Source organism: Eucalyptus grandis, chromosome 8, assembly GCF_016545825.1.
Source record: "Eucalyptus grandis isolate ANBG69807.140 chromosome 8, ASM1654582v1, whole genome shotgun sequence".
Classification (NCBI taxonomy): domain Eukaryota; kingdom Viridiplantae; phylum Streptophyta; class Magnoliopsida; order Myrtales; family Myrtaceae; genus Eucalyptus; species Eucalyptus grandis.
The window spans coordinates 42,103,935-42,122,098 of NC_052619.1; the positions used below are offsets into that span (position 1 = coordinate 42,103,935).

The following is an 18,164-nucleotide window of genomic DNA, read 5'->3' on the forward strand; positions in this document are numbered from 1 at the left end:
CCCTCACTTTGAACGCGCCCCTGAACCCTGCAACCCCGTCTCTCTCTCTCTCCTCCGATTCTTTCCATTTCCATCTTCTTCTCCATCCTCTCTCTCTCTCTCTGCTTTGCTCATACCTGGAACGATTCATTCAAAGCAAGAACGCCACCGCCACCCAATTCAAACGATCTTTCTTCCTCTTTCTCTTCTTGGGTTTTCCTCTTAAATGGCACCCACGCCTTCCTCCTCCTCCTCCTCCAAGTCCAGTCAGCCGCACGCCGCCTTAAAGACCCCCCAGTCCAAGCACCGCCTCCACTTCAATGGACCCAGATCCGGGCACCCCTCCCCGGCCCCCGGTTCGGCCCACCGGGAAGCCGCCCCCGCCGGGGAGCACCCGGTCGAGGTCGTCGGCCGGATCCGCGACTGCCCGGACCGCAAGGACAAGCCCGCCTCCGCGCTGCAGATCAACCCCGACCGGCAGACCGTCCGGGTCCGCGCCGAGTTCGGGTACCGCGACTTCAGCCTCGACGGGGTCTCCCTGTCCGAGGAGGAGGACCTCGACGCGTTCTACAAGAAGTTCGTGCAGTCGAGGATCAACGGGGTGAAGCTGGGGGCGAAGTGCACGGTGATGATGTACGGGCCCACGGGGTCGGGCAAGAGCCACACCATGTTCGGGTGCGCGAAGCAGCCGGGGATCGTGTACCGGTCGTTGAAGGACATCTTGGGAGAGAATGGGGAGGAAGGGGAGGCGAACGGGGGGCAATTGGGGGTCGGTACCTTCGTGCAAGTTACTGTTTTGGAGATCTATAATGAGGAGATTTATGATCTGTTGTCCAGCAACGGAGGAGGGTTCGGGCTCGGGTGGCCCAAGGGTGGTTCGTCGAAGGTAAGTTTCAATATGTGATGGATTTACATTTCTGAGTTTGGTATCTCTTCTCCGCGTGATTTGAGGAATTCATGTGTTTTGAAGGTTAAGACATTCAGCTATCCGTGTGCTTCTGAGCTGTCTGCTGTTTGGTAATTTAGTATAATTGGTGTATTTAGCTTGAATTGCAGAGAGATTGCAAATGGGACTATTTTCTGTTGCTCGTGACTTCTATAAGAACTAAGAAGCATCTGGGATTCTTAAGTAAAAAGTTTAACATATGAAATGTAACAAGGGTGCCCCTGTTCACTTCCAAATGTATTTATTGTTGTGGTAAAATCACTTGACTTTGTCCTTCTGATAGTTTGGAAGTAGGATTATAAATTTTCACGATGGATTGACTCGGTCATGACGATGTATGAGATTTAACAACAGCATATTCTGTCCTGGCTTAGCAATTTGTCTTTTGGCAACTTCAGGTAAGACTTGAAGTGATGGGTAAAAAGGCGAAAAATGCAGCATTTATCTCAGGTACTGAAGCTGGGAAGATTTCGAAAGAGATTCAGAAAGTGGAGAAGCGGAGGATTGTCAAGAGCACGCTCTGCAACGAGAGAAGTTCTCGAAGCCACTGCATGGTATGAATCTTAGCAAACATGAATCATCAGTGAAATAAGAGTCAGGAGACAGTTGAAAGTGAACTTATTCATTGAATTTTGTTCAGATTATTTTGGATGTGCCTACTGTTGGGGGACAGCTAATGCTTGTTGATATGGCTGGTTCTGAAAACATTGAGCAAGCTGGCCAAGTTGGATTTGAGGCCAAAATGCAGGTGAGGACTACATTTTATTAGGGAATGCCCACAAAATTTTACTCTCCTGCTTGAACTTTAAGTCTAGTATCTGTAAGTTACTTAAGAATCCTTCCTCTTGATTTTAGACTGCAAAGATCAACCATGGTAATGTAGCACTGAAGAGAGTGGTTGAATCTATTGCTAATGGCGATTCACATGTGCCCTTCAGAGACAGCAAATTAACAATGCTTCTACAGGTAAGTGAATTGTCGTGGTTGAGTGATAGTATGATTGTTTTGTTTCTTATGTCTCATAGATATGATGGATTATGAATTATTCCTTTTTGTAGGATTCTTTTGAGGATGACAAATCGAAGATTCTTATGATACTATGTGCAAGCCCAGACCCAAAGGATATACACAAGACAATTTCCACGCTAGAGTATGGAGCCAAAGCAAAATGTATTGTCCGTGGCCCACATACACCAGTCAAGGACAAACTTGGAGCTGAAGATTCTTTGGCTGCAGAAATGTTGGGTTTGAGGATTGCAGCAATGGACCAGTTCATCTGCAAGCTGCAAATGGAGAACAAGCTCCGAGAAAAAGAGCGCAATGAAGCACACAAAGAGCTCCTCAAGAAGGAACAGGAGGTCGCATCCCTGAGAACGAAACTCCAGGTAGTGGAAGGGAAAGTATCTGGTGCAAGCGAGGAGGAGATCAACATGAAGGTGAATGAGCGGATACATGTTCTTAAAACTGAGCTGGAAAAGAAATTAGCTGAATGTCAGAGAATGGCTGATGAGTTTGTAGAATTGGAGAGGAGGAGAATGGAGGAGAGGATACTGCAACAGCAAGAGGAACTTGAAATGCTGAGAAGACGGTTAGAAGAAATAGAGTCTCAGTTGAGGAACGGAAATGGCAATGAGAATGGGCCTACGGATGGGGAATGGAGTGGCTTTGCTAAGAGGCTGCTGGGAACAATCGGGGATGAGGACCCTGGAATGGTGAAATCGATGGATTTGGACATGGGTGATCAAGACTGTTATGCACGAGAAGTGAAATATGTAGACAACAGAGTCAACCGGTTTGACAGAAGCAGTAACCTCTCGGACCTTCCCAACAATTCAAATACAAGCACTTCGAATGAAGTAGCTGCATATGATGTTTATGGGCCAATGTTCAGCGATAGAGTCTGCTTGAGCACAGTTTTCGAGGAAGAAGAAGAAGTCGAAGAGGAAGAGGGACATAAAGAGGCCATGGATGAAGAAGTAGAGAAAGAAGTGATAGAGGAAAAGAGGGTGTGCTCGATAACTGTTCCCCAAGCACTTTCAAGTGATACAGTGGAACCATTGTACGAGAAAGATGTGGCCTCTTCGAGACGGTTGAGGATTCAAAATATATTCACTCTGTGTGGGAACTATAGGGAGCTTTCCCAACAAATTGGAGCACCACTAACAGAGAAAAGAGCGTCAGAGAATGTGGATCCCCAAACAACTCCCATCATGATGATTAAAGAAGACCCGCTTGGGAAGAGTCTTACCAAAGAGATTTTGAAGAATACACCTGAGTCTACAGTTGGCAATCAAATCCTCTCAGAGGTGAACAAAAAATCCATGTCACAAACTAAAAGCCCGGTGCTTTCGACCGAGCCAAAAGAGATGAAAGTGGCAGAATTCCAGGTGACCAAAAGCCGGACACCTAATGACCTAGCACTGGATTTAAAGGAGAATAGTGATCCTTCTAGCGACAGATCTGATGAACAAATAGAGGTCTGTGTGAAGTGGGAAGCATTGAAGGAAAATACTGGGAACATTATCACCACGCTTAAGGTCGTGAAGGACGCTACCCTGGCAGATTTAAGGAAGCTCATGGAGATCTATCTTGGAGCAGATAATCAGTCTTTCACTTTCCTTGGGCTTGGGGTATGTCATACAGTCTTCCCTACATTCTTCTGGTTTTATGAAAATTAGTTTGGTAGATTTATCGAGTACGCCAATATATTTAGAGCTGAACTATGGGAACATAATAAGTGGATGCTTTTCTGGTTCGGCTGGACATAATGACTCAAAGGATAAGTCTAATTCAACAGCACTTTGGTGTTTAATCATCCTTTTAATTGATTTTTGCTCTGATTGCTCTTCTATCATTTCTGCTTTGCTTGACCATGTCTTGTATGTGCCCATGAAAAAGCCCATGAAAAACCTAGTTAAGATTCTGGCTTGTTATCATTCATAATTTAGACTGGAATTCCTGAGACCGATAGCAGTAGTTTTCATCTGTACCTCTTTTCTTGCTTTTTTTTTTTTTTATAATTATTATTATTGCCCCTTTAACATTTCAGTCTAATTAACGATCTTGAATGGTTAGGAGATTTGACTTATATCTATGGATGATGGACTAAGTAGCCAATTAATTGGTTGGTGTGTCGGAGTTTTAATGGCATTGTCACATCAACTGCGAGACATCGAATATCACAAGCTTATGTATGGCAAACTTTTGGATTTTAGAAAAGTTCTAACTTTTATTCGAATTATGCAGGATCCAACTGGCGCCCCAGTTCCAAAGGAAAAGGAAGGAACGGTACTGGCAAACAAGCTTCCTGTGTGGAACAACCAGCTACGCTACCATCTTGCATGCTTGAGACCGGCCAAAAGCATCCAATGCTTGAACCATCTCCCTCTAGCTCCACTTGAGAACAAACTACCACTTGATCCAAATACCCTCTTGACACAAAGGCTCGGTTCCTCTCCCATGGTCATGCCTCACTCCAGGTTGATCTCATGATGATGATGATATGGTACTAGAGTAGGCTTATTCTGGATGTGTAATCTACTGTTGGAATTGGAGGAACTTGGGAGTATATGTGCATGTGTACTCTTGCTGGATAATTGATGTGGTGATAAGGTGTTGCATATTTTTGTGTATCCCTTATATATATATAGTAGGAAGCAGCTTCTGCCTCAGTGGTTGCCGGTCTTCTCCATCATTTCCGCTATCTTGCGCCTGCCTGTGATGGAACCAGTGAAACCCGAGCCTCACAATTAGTGGTTGTCATTAAACAAAGTGTTCAAATCAGCTGCCATGCTGATAAAAGATTGCCAGAAGCTGGTAGAAATTGGAATAGATGTTGCCACTGTTTCTGACTAGAGTTGAGCTAAGAAGCCCGTTCTGTCAACTAAGTAAAAGAAATATCAGTCAATGAGATAAAGAAATGAATGAATTACTGATTATATTTATATAAAGAACACCGAAAACAAGCACGATTATGTGCACAATAGAACCGATACTATTCGGTCATTAATTTTTTCAATTATTATCCGATAGCTTTTATTTTCTTTATCCAGCACTTGAAATTATCAACGTTTAAATTTAAAAAAATTAAGGTAAAGGAAAATAAAAGTGAAGGAGACTTGCCACCATCCACGAAGGGGGGAACATTATCCGGCTGAGTTAGAAGAATAAAGAACGACTTTTCCAGCGAGTCAACGTCCAGCCAAGAACCTCTGCACAATTTCCTGGTTACTTGTCCAGGACGCATCGTCTCTTTCTGCCTGCACCAGCACCATCATTCTGCTTGCATCGAGTCATTTGCTCTCAACCCATCTTCGAACATGTCTCCCAGGACCCGACGCATCTTCTTCTTCGACGAAAATAGTCTCAACTCCACTGCCACGTCTTTGGAAACTCCGAGTCAATCCATGACGATCTTCACCGACTATAGTTTTCGATTGTCCGACACTCAAGGTTCTTGTAATGATGGTGGTATCAACGAGGATCATGCGGGTCGCAGCTCTTTCAACGAGCGTGTGGCGAAGCTTCCGCCTCATGCGCGCGAGAAACTGAAGGAGCTTCTGATCAGGAATGGTCACGAAGATGCTGCGGCTGCGCTCGAAGCTGTACATGATGCGTCGGCTTCTCAACTTTCAGCCTGCGTGGCTCTAAGTTCAGACGAAGAAGAGGTTCTCTCCAGGGTCTCACGTTCGTTTCATCGTTTTTCTGATTCTTGATTTCTTAGTATTTTCATGAGGGCTTCGAGTTTCTTGCTTTTGACGAAGAGTGAGGCACGTTTTTCCCCTATTTTCTGAACTGGGTTAGTCTGAAGGAGGAAAGCTAGAGAAAAGAAGACAATTTAGTGGAAAAGAACCATAAAAGTTTTAAGCCATTGATTGATTTATTTGGAAAAAAGTTAGAGGCTTTGTGGTGGACTTGTGAAGGTCTAGATTTTGAGATTTGCTGTTCAAAACAGATACCGGTTCTTTCTCGGATCTCTAGTTTTTTCAATTTTGTTTATAATATGGATGTCGATTTGATTTTTCATCTATGGAATCCTATGTTTTTTTGGTGCCATAGGTGAATCTATACTTGAAGATCACCAAGACAGTGGCCCTGAAAGTTAAGAAAAATTCGACTGTGGAGGATATCAAAGCATTTATTCAGAACAAGGAACAAATTGATGGACATAGTCAGCATAGTCAGCAGCTCTTTTTGGGAGGCAATCGTCTTGAAGATGGAAAAGGACTAGTTGATTATGAAATCCACGGTCGCCCCACACTCCAAGTCATTGAAGATTCGGCTACGATGACAGTAAATATCCAAATCTTGTCAACTCAGAAAAACTTGCAGCTCGAAGCGAGAAATCAGGATACTGTCCGAGATGTTAAATTCATGATTCAAGCAAAGGAAGGGATTCCACCGAATGAGTTTGATCTGGTATTCGGGGGAAAGGTGCTTGCAGAGGACAGGACCCTTGCTTCACTCGACTTACTGCAAGAGCTCACGTTTCATTTGGTTTTCCATCCCAAAGATGATGTGTCAGTTTTTGTTGACATGTCCAATCGCAGAGTCACATTAGACGCTAAATTTTGGTACACTGTGCTTGATCTCAAAGCCATAGTCGGAACGATGATGTCGGCAGAGGTGATGAGCTTGCATATGGTCTATCAGGGGAAGCAGCTTGAGGATCACAAGACTTTAGCTTGTTACGACATTGCGGATGGCTCTGTCTTACAATTGGTGTCTCCCTATGCTCCATTTCAGATATTTGTCAAGTGCAGGAATGGTAAGACACTTGCTCTTCAGGTTTGCAGGTCTGACACAGTCAAGGAAGTGAAGAACAAGCTGCAGGTGAGTATGCCGGCCAAATTGCGCGATATTGCTTATGTGGGAAAAAGGCTTGCTGATGACCATGACCTGGCAAGCTATGGCATCAAGGAGAATTCGATTCTCTTTGAGATTGTCTCGCCTCATAGTAAATGAAATGCCTTGAGTTTGTAAATGCTGAGTGAAGAGCATCATATTTCTGATTTGGCTTTTGAATTAGAAGGAATTGTGAACAGAAAGCTGGAAATTAGTATCTGATATTTATGCATCTGAGGCGAATTTTCTTGATATGTCATTAGTACATCATGTGCGATGAAGTATCTGTTTCCTTACATTAAATATTTGGAATTTGTAGAATCTCAGCAGTACATATTTTGTGGGTTATTCTGTTTAATCAATGTTGTTTGCTGAAAGCTTGATCTTAGACCTACCAATTTCAGTAGATGCACCCTGGAAAACTTCCACTTTTGATTAGCAGCTACAGTGAGAACTCGGAGAATGGTCTGATTTTTTCATTTAGTAGTTGTTTTGTGATTTCTGGAATCAATTTGCGTGAGCAAATGTTGGAGCACATGATGGTTTTCTTGTATCTGATTTGATTGCACGTACTCATTATTTGGAAAGAAAATGTAGCCACTGACAAAAATGGCAAAACGATGAGTCAATAAATCTTTTGTGGGCAAATGGTCATTCATTGTTCGTATTCACTGGCAGTATGTATTTAGACACCTCTTCTTGTCTGCAAACTAGGATTTATAAGAAAACAACTCTTTTTAAAGTTGAAAATTTTTAAGTTACTTAATCAGTTCTTTTCCCATGAAATATAGGCTTGCTAGTTTACCTTCCTGACATGTTGATGGGAATTGCAAATGTTGCTGAAGCCTGTTTTTAACCCCGGGATTTGTATTTGGGCTCGGGCAATCTTAAGCACGCATTTAGTTTTTGTCAATGGTCAAAACATGGCACCATCAAGTTGAGCTACGTGTCTTGATGCAACTCTGAGTCTAGAAGTGTTTCATTATCTGAGCCTTCGTGCGTTCTTGTGTTCTCTGTGAGCCTACCAAAGTATGTATCTTCCACCTATGCCAAGACACTCAGCGAGACAGACACCTGGTTTTGGAAGATTTTTGTTCAAGTCTTTACAATTTGCGTATACACTAATCATCTTTTGCCCTTTCCCTTCTCCGGTCACTTCGGCTACTGCTCTGAGATGACTCTGAATCTTCTTTAGTCCTTGTCCATGCTCCGACCTGATCCATGCTCTGTCAATAAGGATGCATCACAGGAAAGACTTTGCCCTTTAGATCTCAATGTTCTTATCCACCCACCGCCAGATGAACCCTTTGATTTCCTCCTGTGTGATTGCTTCAACACCAAGGTGGCATCACGTTAGGGTGACTCTGCCCCAAGACCCAAATTCTGGTTTCCTCTAGAATGTCTGGTGAAGCGCAATGATTTTTGTGGTGGGGCATCAGCAGAAGCTGCTGATTTGCGGTGCTGCCTCACATGCTTCATTGCACCAGAGCCCCAATCGGAGGGTGAGCTCTGAGGTGAACCAAAGCTGGTCGATAGTAAGTGTCTCAGTGAGTCCTGTGCATCCTTAATGTTTCACAATAGCAAGTCCTGGCTTGCTGCCCCACTTTGCTCCATATCTGTTGCAACGACAAGTTTGCACATAGTGAACAAGATTCTTGTTCTTTGAATATCATCTGGTCTTTCTAGATGCACTTTTAGGAGAAAATGTGGAACCAATATTAAGATGCCAATTGTATTGGAGGATCTGTGGTATCTCCCAGAGGATCAACTGGCTGCAACATGAGTTGCGGAGTTGAATGAAACTTGCTCATCTGCATCAGAATGCACCGAATTAGCTGCTGCCCTATGCTTATTTTCACGATCATGATTATTTATGACAGAGACTCCATGAAAGTGATGTCAATGCCATTTCCTTCAATTTCAATGTGGAATCGAATGAAACTTATCGGTGGCGTTGACATACTACTTAACTCATACTCGCAAAACTCCAAATGCAAAGGAAACAGAGTCAAGATGCACCGAATATATGCAAAATACATCTCAGGCCTCTGAGGAGGCCCTTCATTTTCGTTGGCATTTCCTCTGAGCAGCGGTGGTCATTCTAGGATGGCTCCCAAGCTTCAGCTGTGATTAGAGGAGGAAGCGTTAGGAAGGCTGGTTAACCATTTTAGACACCAAACTCACATGTAGGATTATGCAGATAATTGCCCTGAAGACAATTGAGAAGGACCAATTAGTATGAAAATGGCGCACTCTGAATGTGCACTTGTATGCTCAGATCAGTCCATGATTTTTTTTTCGTTAGGATGTACAAGGAAAGAGAGTTATGAGATGAGATCTTATGACTTTTTTGCATCAATAACGAAAATGGATCGACATGTTGCAGAAACAATCAGGTTGGGACGAGCTTGTTGCTTCAGCTTTTTCCTTTGCCAGTCAATCAGAACCATTAACATGACTCCAATTAATTTGGTAAAACAACTTCGAATAACAACCTGATATGCCCAAAGTCCTCCGCCAGGTCCAGCCCCGCCTGCCGGACTTCTCCAAGTTCCTCCACCTCGTTGAGGACCTCTGCTAGCGCAAGTCGCAGCTCAAGACCAAGCTCCTCGAGCACGAGCTTGTCCAAGAGACTGCGTCCCTGATCCTTTGCTTGCAAGTTATATAACTTGTTGGTTCTGTCTGCATTGTTTCATACTGGTGCTATGTGCTTGTTTTACCAATGAAGGCTATAGAAAGTCGCTGGCGCGCCTTTTTGTGGTCTGGTTCTGTAACGAAGACCAAAAGAAGTGCAAAAGTAAAGTGGCTAGACGTTTGCTTGACAAAGGAGGAGGGAGGTTTGGGACTAGAGCATATTTACCAATGGAATCTCATATGGCTGTTGCTTTCCGATGCTGCTCCTCGGTGGATTGCTTTGGTGAAAGCTTACATTTCAAAATGGAAGAGCTTTTGGCAAATTCTTTCCTTTAGTTCTTCTTCTTAAGGGAGAAATTATCAAAAAAGTCATAAACAAATTGCACTTAAACCAATTCAATCATAAACCTTTTAATTTAATCCTAATTATTTTGATAATTTGCCAATTGAATTATTCCAACTAATTTTAATTGGAAATCACAAAATCACTAACATAAAAGTCAGTTATTCAATTTTGTTTCTAAAATTATTATTGACTTTTTGAATTTTCCTATTTTCTTTTCCTTTTCTCTAATAACTTTTTTTTTTTTTTTTTATCATTGTGCTTACGACCCCGCTAGCCGCGCAACACTCGCTAGATTTGTGTGTGGGCCGCTTCATGGACGGTTAGTGAGGCCATGAAGGCCCTCGCCCAGATTCTCGCCCTCACCCATGGTTGGCAAGGCCACTATGGCCTCACCTAGGCCCTTTCCGACCAATGAGAGCTTCACAACCACAAAGAAAAAATTAAAATAAAAAATAAAAAAATAATTAAAATAATTAACATTAATGGTCTATGTCAGCAATTTCTGATTAATATTAGTTAGAATGACTCTAATGGTAAATTTTTTAAAAAATTTACGACTAAATTGTCCAAATTAACGAGTAGTGTTTACCTTAGTGACTATTTTTTCCACTTGGAAAGGTGGAGGTGGGGAGTGCGATTCCATACCTTCTCAAGGGGCAAGGGTGGGGACACATGAATAATGGAATAGAGTCTTGCAACTTGCGCATGGCACAAAATACACACTGGGCTTATAAAATAGGTATAGGATAGAAAAAAAAAATTGGCCAAATTAAAAAAAGTTTATAATTAAATTATACAAATGCAATAAATTTATGACTTTTTTAAATAATTTTTCTCGAGAAAAAACCCCTAGTTTAGTATGCTATTTGTGATGGTAAACGTATCTTTTTATCGTTTGATCCACTACATCCTTAGGGGGCCATTTGTGGAACATTCTTCCGCTACATGGTTTTTGATTTAGGCCTTCCATCGCAAGATAAAGATGGAAACAGGGTCTGGCCAATTGCAAGATCAGAGGAATTGGCCGTGATTCAATCTGCCCTATGGGGTGCTGCCTATTCTCATCCATGGCAGGCTGATCGGGTGATTTGGAAGGCAGACTCTTCAAAGAGATGGTCAGGCAGTAGTGCATGGAGCAGCATAAGAACTTCACCAAGGTAAAAGGCATGGCACAAATTAATACGGTTTACTCCAAACATTTCAAAGCATAGTTTCATCTGTTAGCTTGCTATATTGGATGATGAAATCTCAACAAAGGTGGCATGCCTAACTCGCATCCAGAAATCATCTGTTCATGGAATGCACCGTCGCTAAGGAGGTTCGGAGCAAAAAGTTTATGCCAAGTGTGGAGTTACCCGAGTTGGGTTCAGCCGGGACTCGGAGTCGAAGTGGGCATGTAGTATTTAGAAAGGTAAATCCATCTCAGACATGATGTTTCAACTAGTGACTTGATGTGTTGCATGGCAATAACTTTGTGTTTTCTAGCAATACTATTTTCTCTAAGATCTATCTTGATGTTTTGTATGAGCTAAGAGATTTGAAGATTAGTGAAACCAGGCACCTTCACACCATGTAAAGATGTGTGGAGCTTGGAAGTTGATTGTAAGTTGAGGCTTGTTGCTGCATTTTGGTTCCTCTTCTAGCAGATTTACTCTGCTTTGAATATCGGATCAATAAAACTGCCCAGCCAAAAAAACTAGAAAAGAGATTTCCTTTTAGATCTTTATTTTTGTCCTCTTTTTCTTTTTTGTGTTCGGATGATTTGACCCTCCAAAGCAGGAAAAGCAATCAAAAAAACAAAACTTCTCCATTGTGGGAATTATGATTAAATTTCGAAAATTCGGAAATTGAGTTGGAATGATTCTGGACGAAAATGCCCTGTCCGGCAAAAGGCCTGTGTATTCGTGGAGATATAGAAAAGTATACAAGTTACTTTGGAAGGCACTAATTCATATTCTTTTTATTTTTCTTTTTGCGATGATTACCACTTTTCCTTTCTTTCTTTTTACTGAAGATAATCACCACTTTGGAAAGTTACCTCAGGGAAAAGTGGAGCTACTGAAATTTTCTTTGTATTTTCTTAGTTTTATGAAGGGACCCTTTGAAAAGGCAAAGGCCTAATTTCCTAAAAAGGCAAATTTTAGATTTTGTTTCAATTCTATTCTAAACCTTTTTTTATCTTAAAAAAAATCTCAAACTTTAGATCATACCCCAAACTTTTTTTACCATTGTTCTAAATCTACTCCATCCTTAATTTTTATATTCTAGAACAGTTTTATTTTGAAAATAATATTATTGATGTGGAAATGCCACGTCAAGTTGGAATTGAACATATAATAGATTTGAGAATATATTAAAAATTGACAAAACAAAATTCAGGGTACACTTGTGGCTAAATTTAAAGTTTGGATAAAAAAATTTGGGACAAAATTAACACTAAACCTAAAGTTTGGGTTTTTTTAGGGAATTAGCCAAAATTACGGTACAAATGAAGGCTTTATTCCACCGTTGCTACTTATAGGAGAGGGGAGGGAGAGGGAGTGGACGTGTTTTCATGATTCTGCTCCAATGGCTACTTCGCCTTCTCAACTTCCACGCTCCGTGTCTCCAAATTCTGACGAAGAAGAGGTTCTCTCTTTCTCTCACTCTGTATTTGTTCCTTAGTTATTTCATGAGGGGCTTCGAGATTTCTTGCTTTTTGAGGAAAAGTGAGGATTTACGTCATGTTTTTCCCATAATTTCTGAACTTGGTCAGATCGAAGGAGGTAAGCTGGAGAAAGACAGTGTAGTGGAAAACTTGCCGTTCAGAACAGATACTCTCTCAGATTATTTCAACTTTGTTCAATTTATGGATGTTGATTCAGAACCCATTCGTTTCTTCTTTTTTTTTGATTGATTAGGTGAATCTGTACTTTTTTTTTTTGGTCATAGGTGAATCTGTACTTGAAGATCATCGAGACAGTGGCCATAAAAGCTAGGAGAGATTCGACCATGAAGCATATCAAAGCATTGATTCAGGACAAGGAACAAATCGACAAAAATAGGCAGCTGCTATTTTTTAGAGGCGATCATCTTGAAGATGGAAAAAGACTGGTTGATTATGGCATCCATGGTGACTCCACGCTCCATCTCATCCTTCAGGACTCAACTAGGATTATGGTAAATGTCGAGATCTCATCGACTCAGAAAAACTCGCTGGTCGAAGCACGGAAATGGGATACCGTCAAAGACGTTAAATTGATGATTCAAGCCAAGGAAGGGATTCCACTGGATAATTTCGATCTGGTATTCGGGGAAAGTTGCTTGCAGAGGACAGGACCCTCGCCTCGCTTGACTTGCTGCAAGAGCCCACATTTCATTTGGTTTTCCATCCCAAAGATGATGTGTCAGTTATTGTTGAAATGTCCAGTCGCAGAGTCACATTAAGCGCTAAATTTTGGTACACTGTGCGTGATGTCAAAGCCATAGTCGGATCGATGATGTCGGCAGAGGTGATGAGCTTACATATGGTCTATCGGGGGAAGCAACTTGAGGATCGCAAGACCTTAGCTTGTCACAACATTGCAGATGGCTGTCTCTTACAATTGGTGTCTCCTGCATTTCAGATTTTGTCAAGAGCTGGAATGGTAAGACTGTTGTTCTTCAGGTTTGCAGGTCTGACACAATTAAGGAAGTGAAGATCAAGCTTCTTCATAAGCTGCAGGTGAGTGTGCCAGCTGAACAGCACCATATTTCTTATGTGGGAAAAAGGCTGGCTGATGACCTTGACCTGGCGAGTTATGGCATCCAGGAGAATTCGACTCTCTTTGAGATTATCTCGCCTCGTAGTAAATAAAATGCCTTGAGTTTGTAACTACTGAGTGAACAGCATCATAGTTCTGATTTCGCTTGCTGAATTAGAAGAAATTTTGAACAGAAAGCAGGAAATTTTGTCTTGACATTTATGCAACAGATGTTAATTTTCTTGGTATGTCATTACTGTGTGATGAAGGTCCAGTGAATATCTCTACTTCCTTACTTTGAATATCTGGACATCGTAGAATCACAGCAGTACATTAGATTGCCATTATTCTGTTTAATGAATGTTGTTTGCTGAAAGCTTGATGTTAGACCTGCCTATTTCAGTAGAAGCACCCTGGAACACTTCTGCTCTTGATCGGCAGCACCCGAGAGAACTCGGAGGGAGGTCCGATTTTTCAATTTAGTAGTTGTTCCGTGGTTGCTAAGAATTTCTGGAATCGATCTATGTGAGCAAAAGTTTGAGCACATGATGGTTTTCTTGTATATGATTTCACATATCATTATCCGGAAAGAAATATACCCACGACAGAAGTGGTAAGACGATGAGTCAGGAAGTCTTTTGCGATTATCGTTTGTATACACTGACACCTTTTCAGCTCTGTAAACCGCGACCTATTTTGAAAGCAACTCTTTGGGTTTACTAGTTTACCTGCCTGATGCAAGTCTGAGTCTAGAAGTCTTTCATTAAGTGAGCCGTCAAGCGGTCTTGTGGTCTTTGTGACACTACCAAAGTGCCCGTCTTCCACTGACCCAAATTTTTAGCAGAAAAATGTCTCGAGGAAAAGAAACTCAACAAGAGAGACTACCTGGTTTCGGAAGATTTTGTTCAAGTCTTTACAATTTGCATGTACACTAACCACTAATCACTTCACCCTTTCCCTTCTTCGGACACGTGGGTAACCGTGCTGAGATGACTCTGAATCTTCTAAAGTCCTTGTCCATGTTTGGACCCTGATCCATGCTCTGTCAACGAGGATGCGTCGTTCAAAGGACTTTGCCCTTTTGATCACAACGTTCTCGTCAATCCACCGCCAGATGAACCCTTTGATTTCCTCTCCCGCAATTGCTTCGACACCATGGCAGGATCGTGTGAGGGTGTCTCTACTCCAATACCCAAATTCTGGTTTCTACTAGAATGTCAGGCGGTGTGCGATGATCCTTGAGTCCGTGCATCAGTAGATGCGGCTGATTTGCAGTGCCGCCTCAGATGCTTCGTCGCGCTAGAGGCATGCTTGTAAGATGAGCTCTGAGGTGAGCCAAAGCCTTTAGATAGTAGGCGTCTTAGTGAGTCCTGCGCGTCCTTAATGTTTCACAAGAGCGAGTCCAGGCTTCCTCCCCTGGTTTGCTTCATATCCGCTGCAACGACAAGTTTGCACATGGAGAACAAGATCATTGTTATCGCGCTAAATGTGTTAACGATGAATAATCTTTAGGTGATTCTAGATGCATTTTTTAGGAGGAAAAGCGGAACCAACCTTCCGATGGTGATTGGATGGAACGGTCTGTGGCTCTTCCAGAGGATCAACCAGCTGCAATTTGAGCTGCGGAGTTGAATCGAACTTGCTCAGCTGCATTAGGATTCAGAGCATTAGTTTCGGCCCTATGCTTATTTTCACGATCATGCTTTATGAAACGTTCATTATGACAAGGATTTCAGGAAAGTGATCTCAATGCTATTCCTTTCAATGTCCTCCTTATTTGACAGATCGTCCTTGTGTCTCTCGGTAAATCGTCAAGAAGCGATATGGTGCGAAATTGAAGCTGGTTTTGGGATATCATTAGAATGTCTCCATAAGTTAAATCTGCATAAAATTGTGTAATCACGCTTTGCATATTCTCGAACTGATCATCTGACCATTTGATTGTGTGATGCACGGAAAAATGGAGGCGCTGAAAGAGGAGGTTGAGCAGTGACCGTGCCCAACTCAGGGCATTGGCAGAGGGGCCTTCCCATCCGATGAGAGCGACGTGCTTTACATCCATGGGAAACCGATCTGCAATTCCTGCTCCTTTTTTTTGTCTACACCGATTCAAAATGCTGAACTCTTTTGTCAGTTTCAATGTCTGCATATCATCGGTTGTTGAGTGCTTAACAAGCATGATAATCGGTGTTTCTTTCCACTAAATGCCTCTTAAAAAAATCGAGTTCCCCTCCCAATTGATGCGATGGTAATTCTCTCGTCACGCGGCTTCAGATGAAGGGGGATTGGATTAGATACGACTTCTTCTGTTAACACGATAACCAGCAGGCGATAAGCATTTCCTCTGCGACTAATTGTTGGTGTTGACATACTACTTAACTCATATTTACCGACTCGAAATGAGGGAAACGGAGTCAGCACGCATTGAATATATGCAAAATATATCTCAGGCCTTTGAGGAGGCCCTTCACTTTCATCGGCATTCCCTCTGAGAACTAGCGGTCGTTCTAGGATGGCTCTGGAGCTTCAGTTAGGGGGAAGCATTAAGAAGGTCAGTTAACCATTCCAGACAAGAAGAAACTCGGAAAATTCTGTCACGCCAAACTCACATGTATGATTATGTTGAGAAAATGCCAAGGCAATCCAGCTCCTGTCGGTCGGACAATCAGTCAGGAATAGAAGCTCGACCAGCTTGCCATTGTTCGGCCCGACTGGCGCAATGCCATTCTGAGGATCATTAAACAAGTTCAGTATGGGAGATCAAAAATGAAAATATAAAAAAATTTTTTTATTTAAAATATTGTAAATAATGTTCACATTAGTTTAAGCTGTATCACATGAGATAAAAAGTATTCATGTCAACGGTTTCCAGCTAAAATTGGCCAGAATGATTATATTGACAAATTGTCAAAGGTTTAAGATTAAATTGACAAAGTTGAAACAGGTTTACGATTTTTTGGTAATTTTCCCTAAAGATAAAGCCCCTGAGTATGCTATTTGTGATGGTAAAATCATCTTCTCATGGTTTGATCCACTGCATCTTTATGCGGCCATTTCTGGAGAAGTTTTCTGCTAGATGGTTTATGATTTAGGGCTTTCATTGCAAGCCATAGATGGAGACTGGGTATGGCCAATTGCAAGTATGGCCAATTGCAAGATCAGAGCTTCTTCAAAGAAAATTGGCCGTGATTCAAGGTAAAAGCAAAAAAGTTTATGGTTTCATTTCAAGCGTGGAGTTGGAATGCGCTGCCACTGAGTTCGTTTCGGCCGGGACTCGGAGTTGAAGTGGGCTTGGAAAGGCAAATTCATCTCAAATATGATGTTTAAACTAGTGACTTGATGTGTTGCATGGCAGTAGCTTTGTGTTTTGTAGCAATACTATTTTCTCTAAGATCCATTGTGATGTTTTTGTATGGGCTAAGAGATATTAAAGATTAGTGAAACCTGGCATCTCCACACCATGTGGGGTGTGTGGCCCTTGGAGGTTGATCGTAAAGTGAGGCTTGTTGCTGCATTTTGGTTACACTTTCTAGCAGATTTAACTCTGCTTTGTGCATCAGATCAATAAAACTGCCCAGCAAAGTAAAAGAAAAACCAGAAATGAGATTTCTTTTTAGCTCTTTTATTTTTTATTCTCCTTTTTCCTTTTTTGTGTTCGGATGATTTGACCCTCCAAAGCAGCAAAAGCAGTGACAAAGCAAGAAGAAAAAGGAGTAGGCGACTTTTCCATTCGCCCCATCCCTCTCCATCTTCTTCACGAAGTAATCGAACCGATCGTACAAGCAAAACCCATCACGCTCCATTTGCATCCTCAAAGGCTCTCGGACTTCAAAGCCGAAGAAGTTTGAGAACTGCAGGGACCGGGATTTTAGTTTAAAGATTTTGAGAATTATGATTAAATTTCTGAAATTTAGAAATTGAGTGTGAATGATTTTGGACGAAAATGCCCCTGTCCATGGTGTGAAGAATGGCACCTGACAGGCTGGTAGATTCGCGGAGATATAAAACACCATAAAAGTTACTTTGGAAGTCACTAATTCAGATTTTTTTTTTCCTTTTTGCGCTAATCACCACCTTTCTTTTTCTTTTTTTTCTTTTTTAACGAAAGATGATCACCATTTTCAAAGTGAAAAAGTGGACTTGCTGAATTTGTATTTTCTTAGTTTTATGAAACGACCCTTTGAAAAAGGCAAAGGCCTAATTCCCTAAAAGAAGGGCCAAACTTTAGATCTAGTCTTAATTTTGAAGTGAACCTCTTTTTTTCTTCAAAAAAATCACAAACTTTAGGTCCACTATCAAATCTACCACAAACTTTTTTTTGTTGAAAAGAAAAATCACCATTTTTTACTCTAATCTTAAATCTACCCCTATTAGCAGCCGTCGCCAATTTACATATTCTAGAACAGTTTTATTTTAAAATTAATTTTTCATTGATGTAAATTTGTTATTGATGTGGAAATGCCACGTCAAGTTGGGATTGGACCATGGAGTAAATTTGAGAATAGATTAAAAGTTAGAGATGGTTTTTAGACAAAACAAAATTTAGGGTAGCTAAACTTAAAATTTCAGTAAAAAAAAGTTCGAGACAAAATTGAAAGTGGACTTAAAGTTTAGGGTACTTTTAGAGAATTATGCAAAAATACAGTATAAATAAAGGCTTATTATCTTTCACCGTTACTACTTGCAAGTGAGG

The 18,164-nt window shown here is 41.5% G+C and overlaps 3 protein-coding genes across 3 annotated transcripts; all 3 read left to right on the plus strand.

Annotated features, from left to right (window-relative positions):
• On the plus strand, positions 1-4,596 carry LOC104414470 (kinesin-like protein KIN-10A). The gene is made up of 6 exons (XM_010025606.3): positions 1-865; positions 1,324-1,479; positions 1,566-1,673; positions 1,781-1,891; positions 1,984-3,555; positions 4,172-4,596. The coding sequence occupies exons 1-6, from the start codon at positions 206-208 to the stop codon at positions 4,415-4,417; spliced, it is 2,853 nt and encodes a 950-aa protein (XP_010023908.2). The 5' UTR covers positions 1-205; the 3' UTR covers positions 4,418-4,596.
• Positions 4,597-5,079: 483 nt separating this feature from the next.
• Positions 5,080-7,116, plus strand: LOC104414471 (ubiquitin-60S ribosomal protein L40). The gene is made up of 2 exons (XM_010025607.3): positions 5,080-5,592; positions 5,984-7,116. Exons 1-2 carry the CDS (start codon positions 5,245-5,247, stop codon positions 6,887-6,889), a joined length of 1,254 nt encoding a protein of 417 aa, XP_010023909.2. The 5' UTR covers positions 5,080-5,244; the 3' UTR covers positions 6,890-7,116.
• Positions 7,117-12,262: 5,146 nt separating this feature from the next.
• LOC104414473 (polyubiquitin) lies at positions 12,263-13,828 on the plus strand. The gene is made up of 2 exons (XM_010025609.3): positions 12,263-12,377; positions 12,681-13,828. Exons 1-2 carry the CDS (start codon positions 12,318-12,320, stop codon positions 13,173-13,175), a joined length of 555 nt encoding a protein of 184 aa, XP_010023911.2. The 5' UTR covers positions 12,263-12,317; the 3' UTR covers positions 13,176-13,828.
• The last annotated feature ends 4,336 nt before the right edge of the window (positions 13,829-18,164 follow it).

Coding starts and splice junctions, on each gene's coding strand:
- LOC104414470 (XM_010025606.3), top strand. CDS start 206: ATGGCACCCACGCCTTCCTCCTCCTCCTCCTCCAAGTCCAGTCAGCCG. Junction 1,480..1,565: donor GTTCTCGAAGCCACTGCATG/GTATGAATCTTA, acceptor AATTTTGTTCAG/ATTATTTTGGATGTGCCTAC. Junction 1,892..1,983: donor AATTAACAATGCTTCTACAG/GTAAGTGAATTG, acceptor TCCTTTTTGTAG/GATTCTTTTGAGGATGACAA.
- LOC104414471 (XM_010025607.3), top strand. CDS start 5,245: ATGTCTCCCAGGACCCGACGCATCTTCTTCTTCGACGAAAATAGTCTC. Junction 5,593..5,983: donor TAAGTTCAGACGAAGAAGAG/GTTCTCTCCAGG, acceptor TTGGTGCCATAG/GTGAATCTATACTTGAAGAT.
- LOC104414473 (XM_010025609.3), top strand. CDS start 12,318: ATGGCTACTTCGCCTTCTCAACTTCCACGCTCCGTGTCTCCAAATTCT. Junction 12,378..12,680: donor CAAATTCTGACGAAGAAGAG/GTTCTCTCTTTC, acceptor TTTTGGTCATAG/GTGAATCTGTACTTGAAGAT.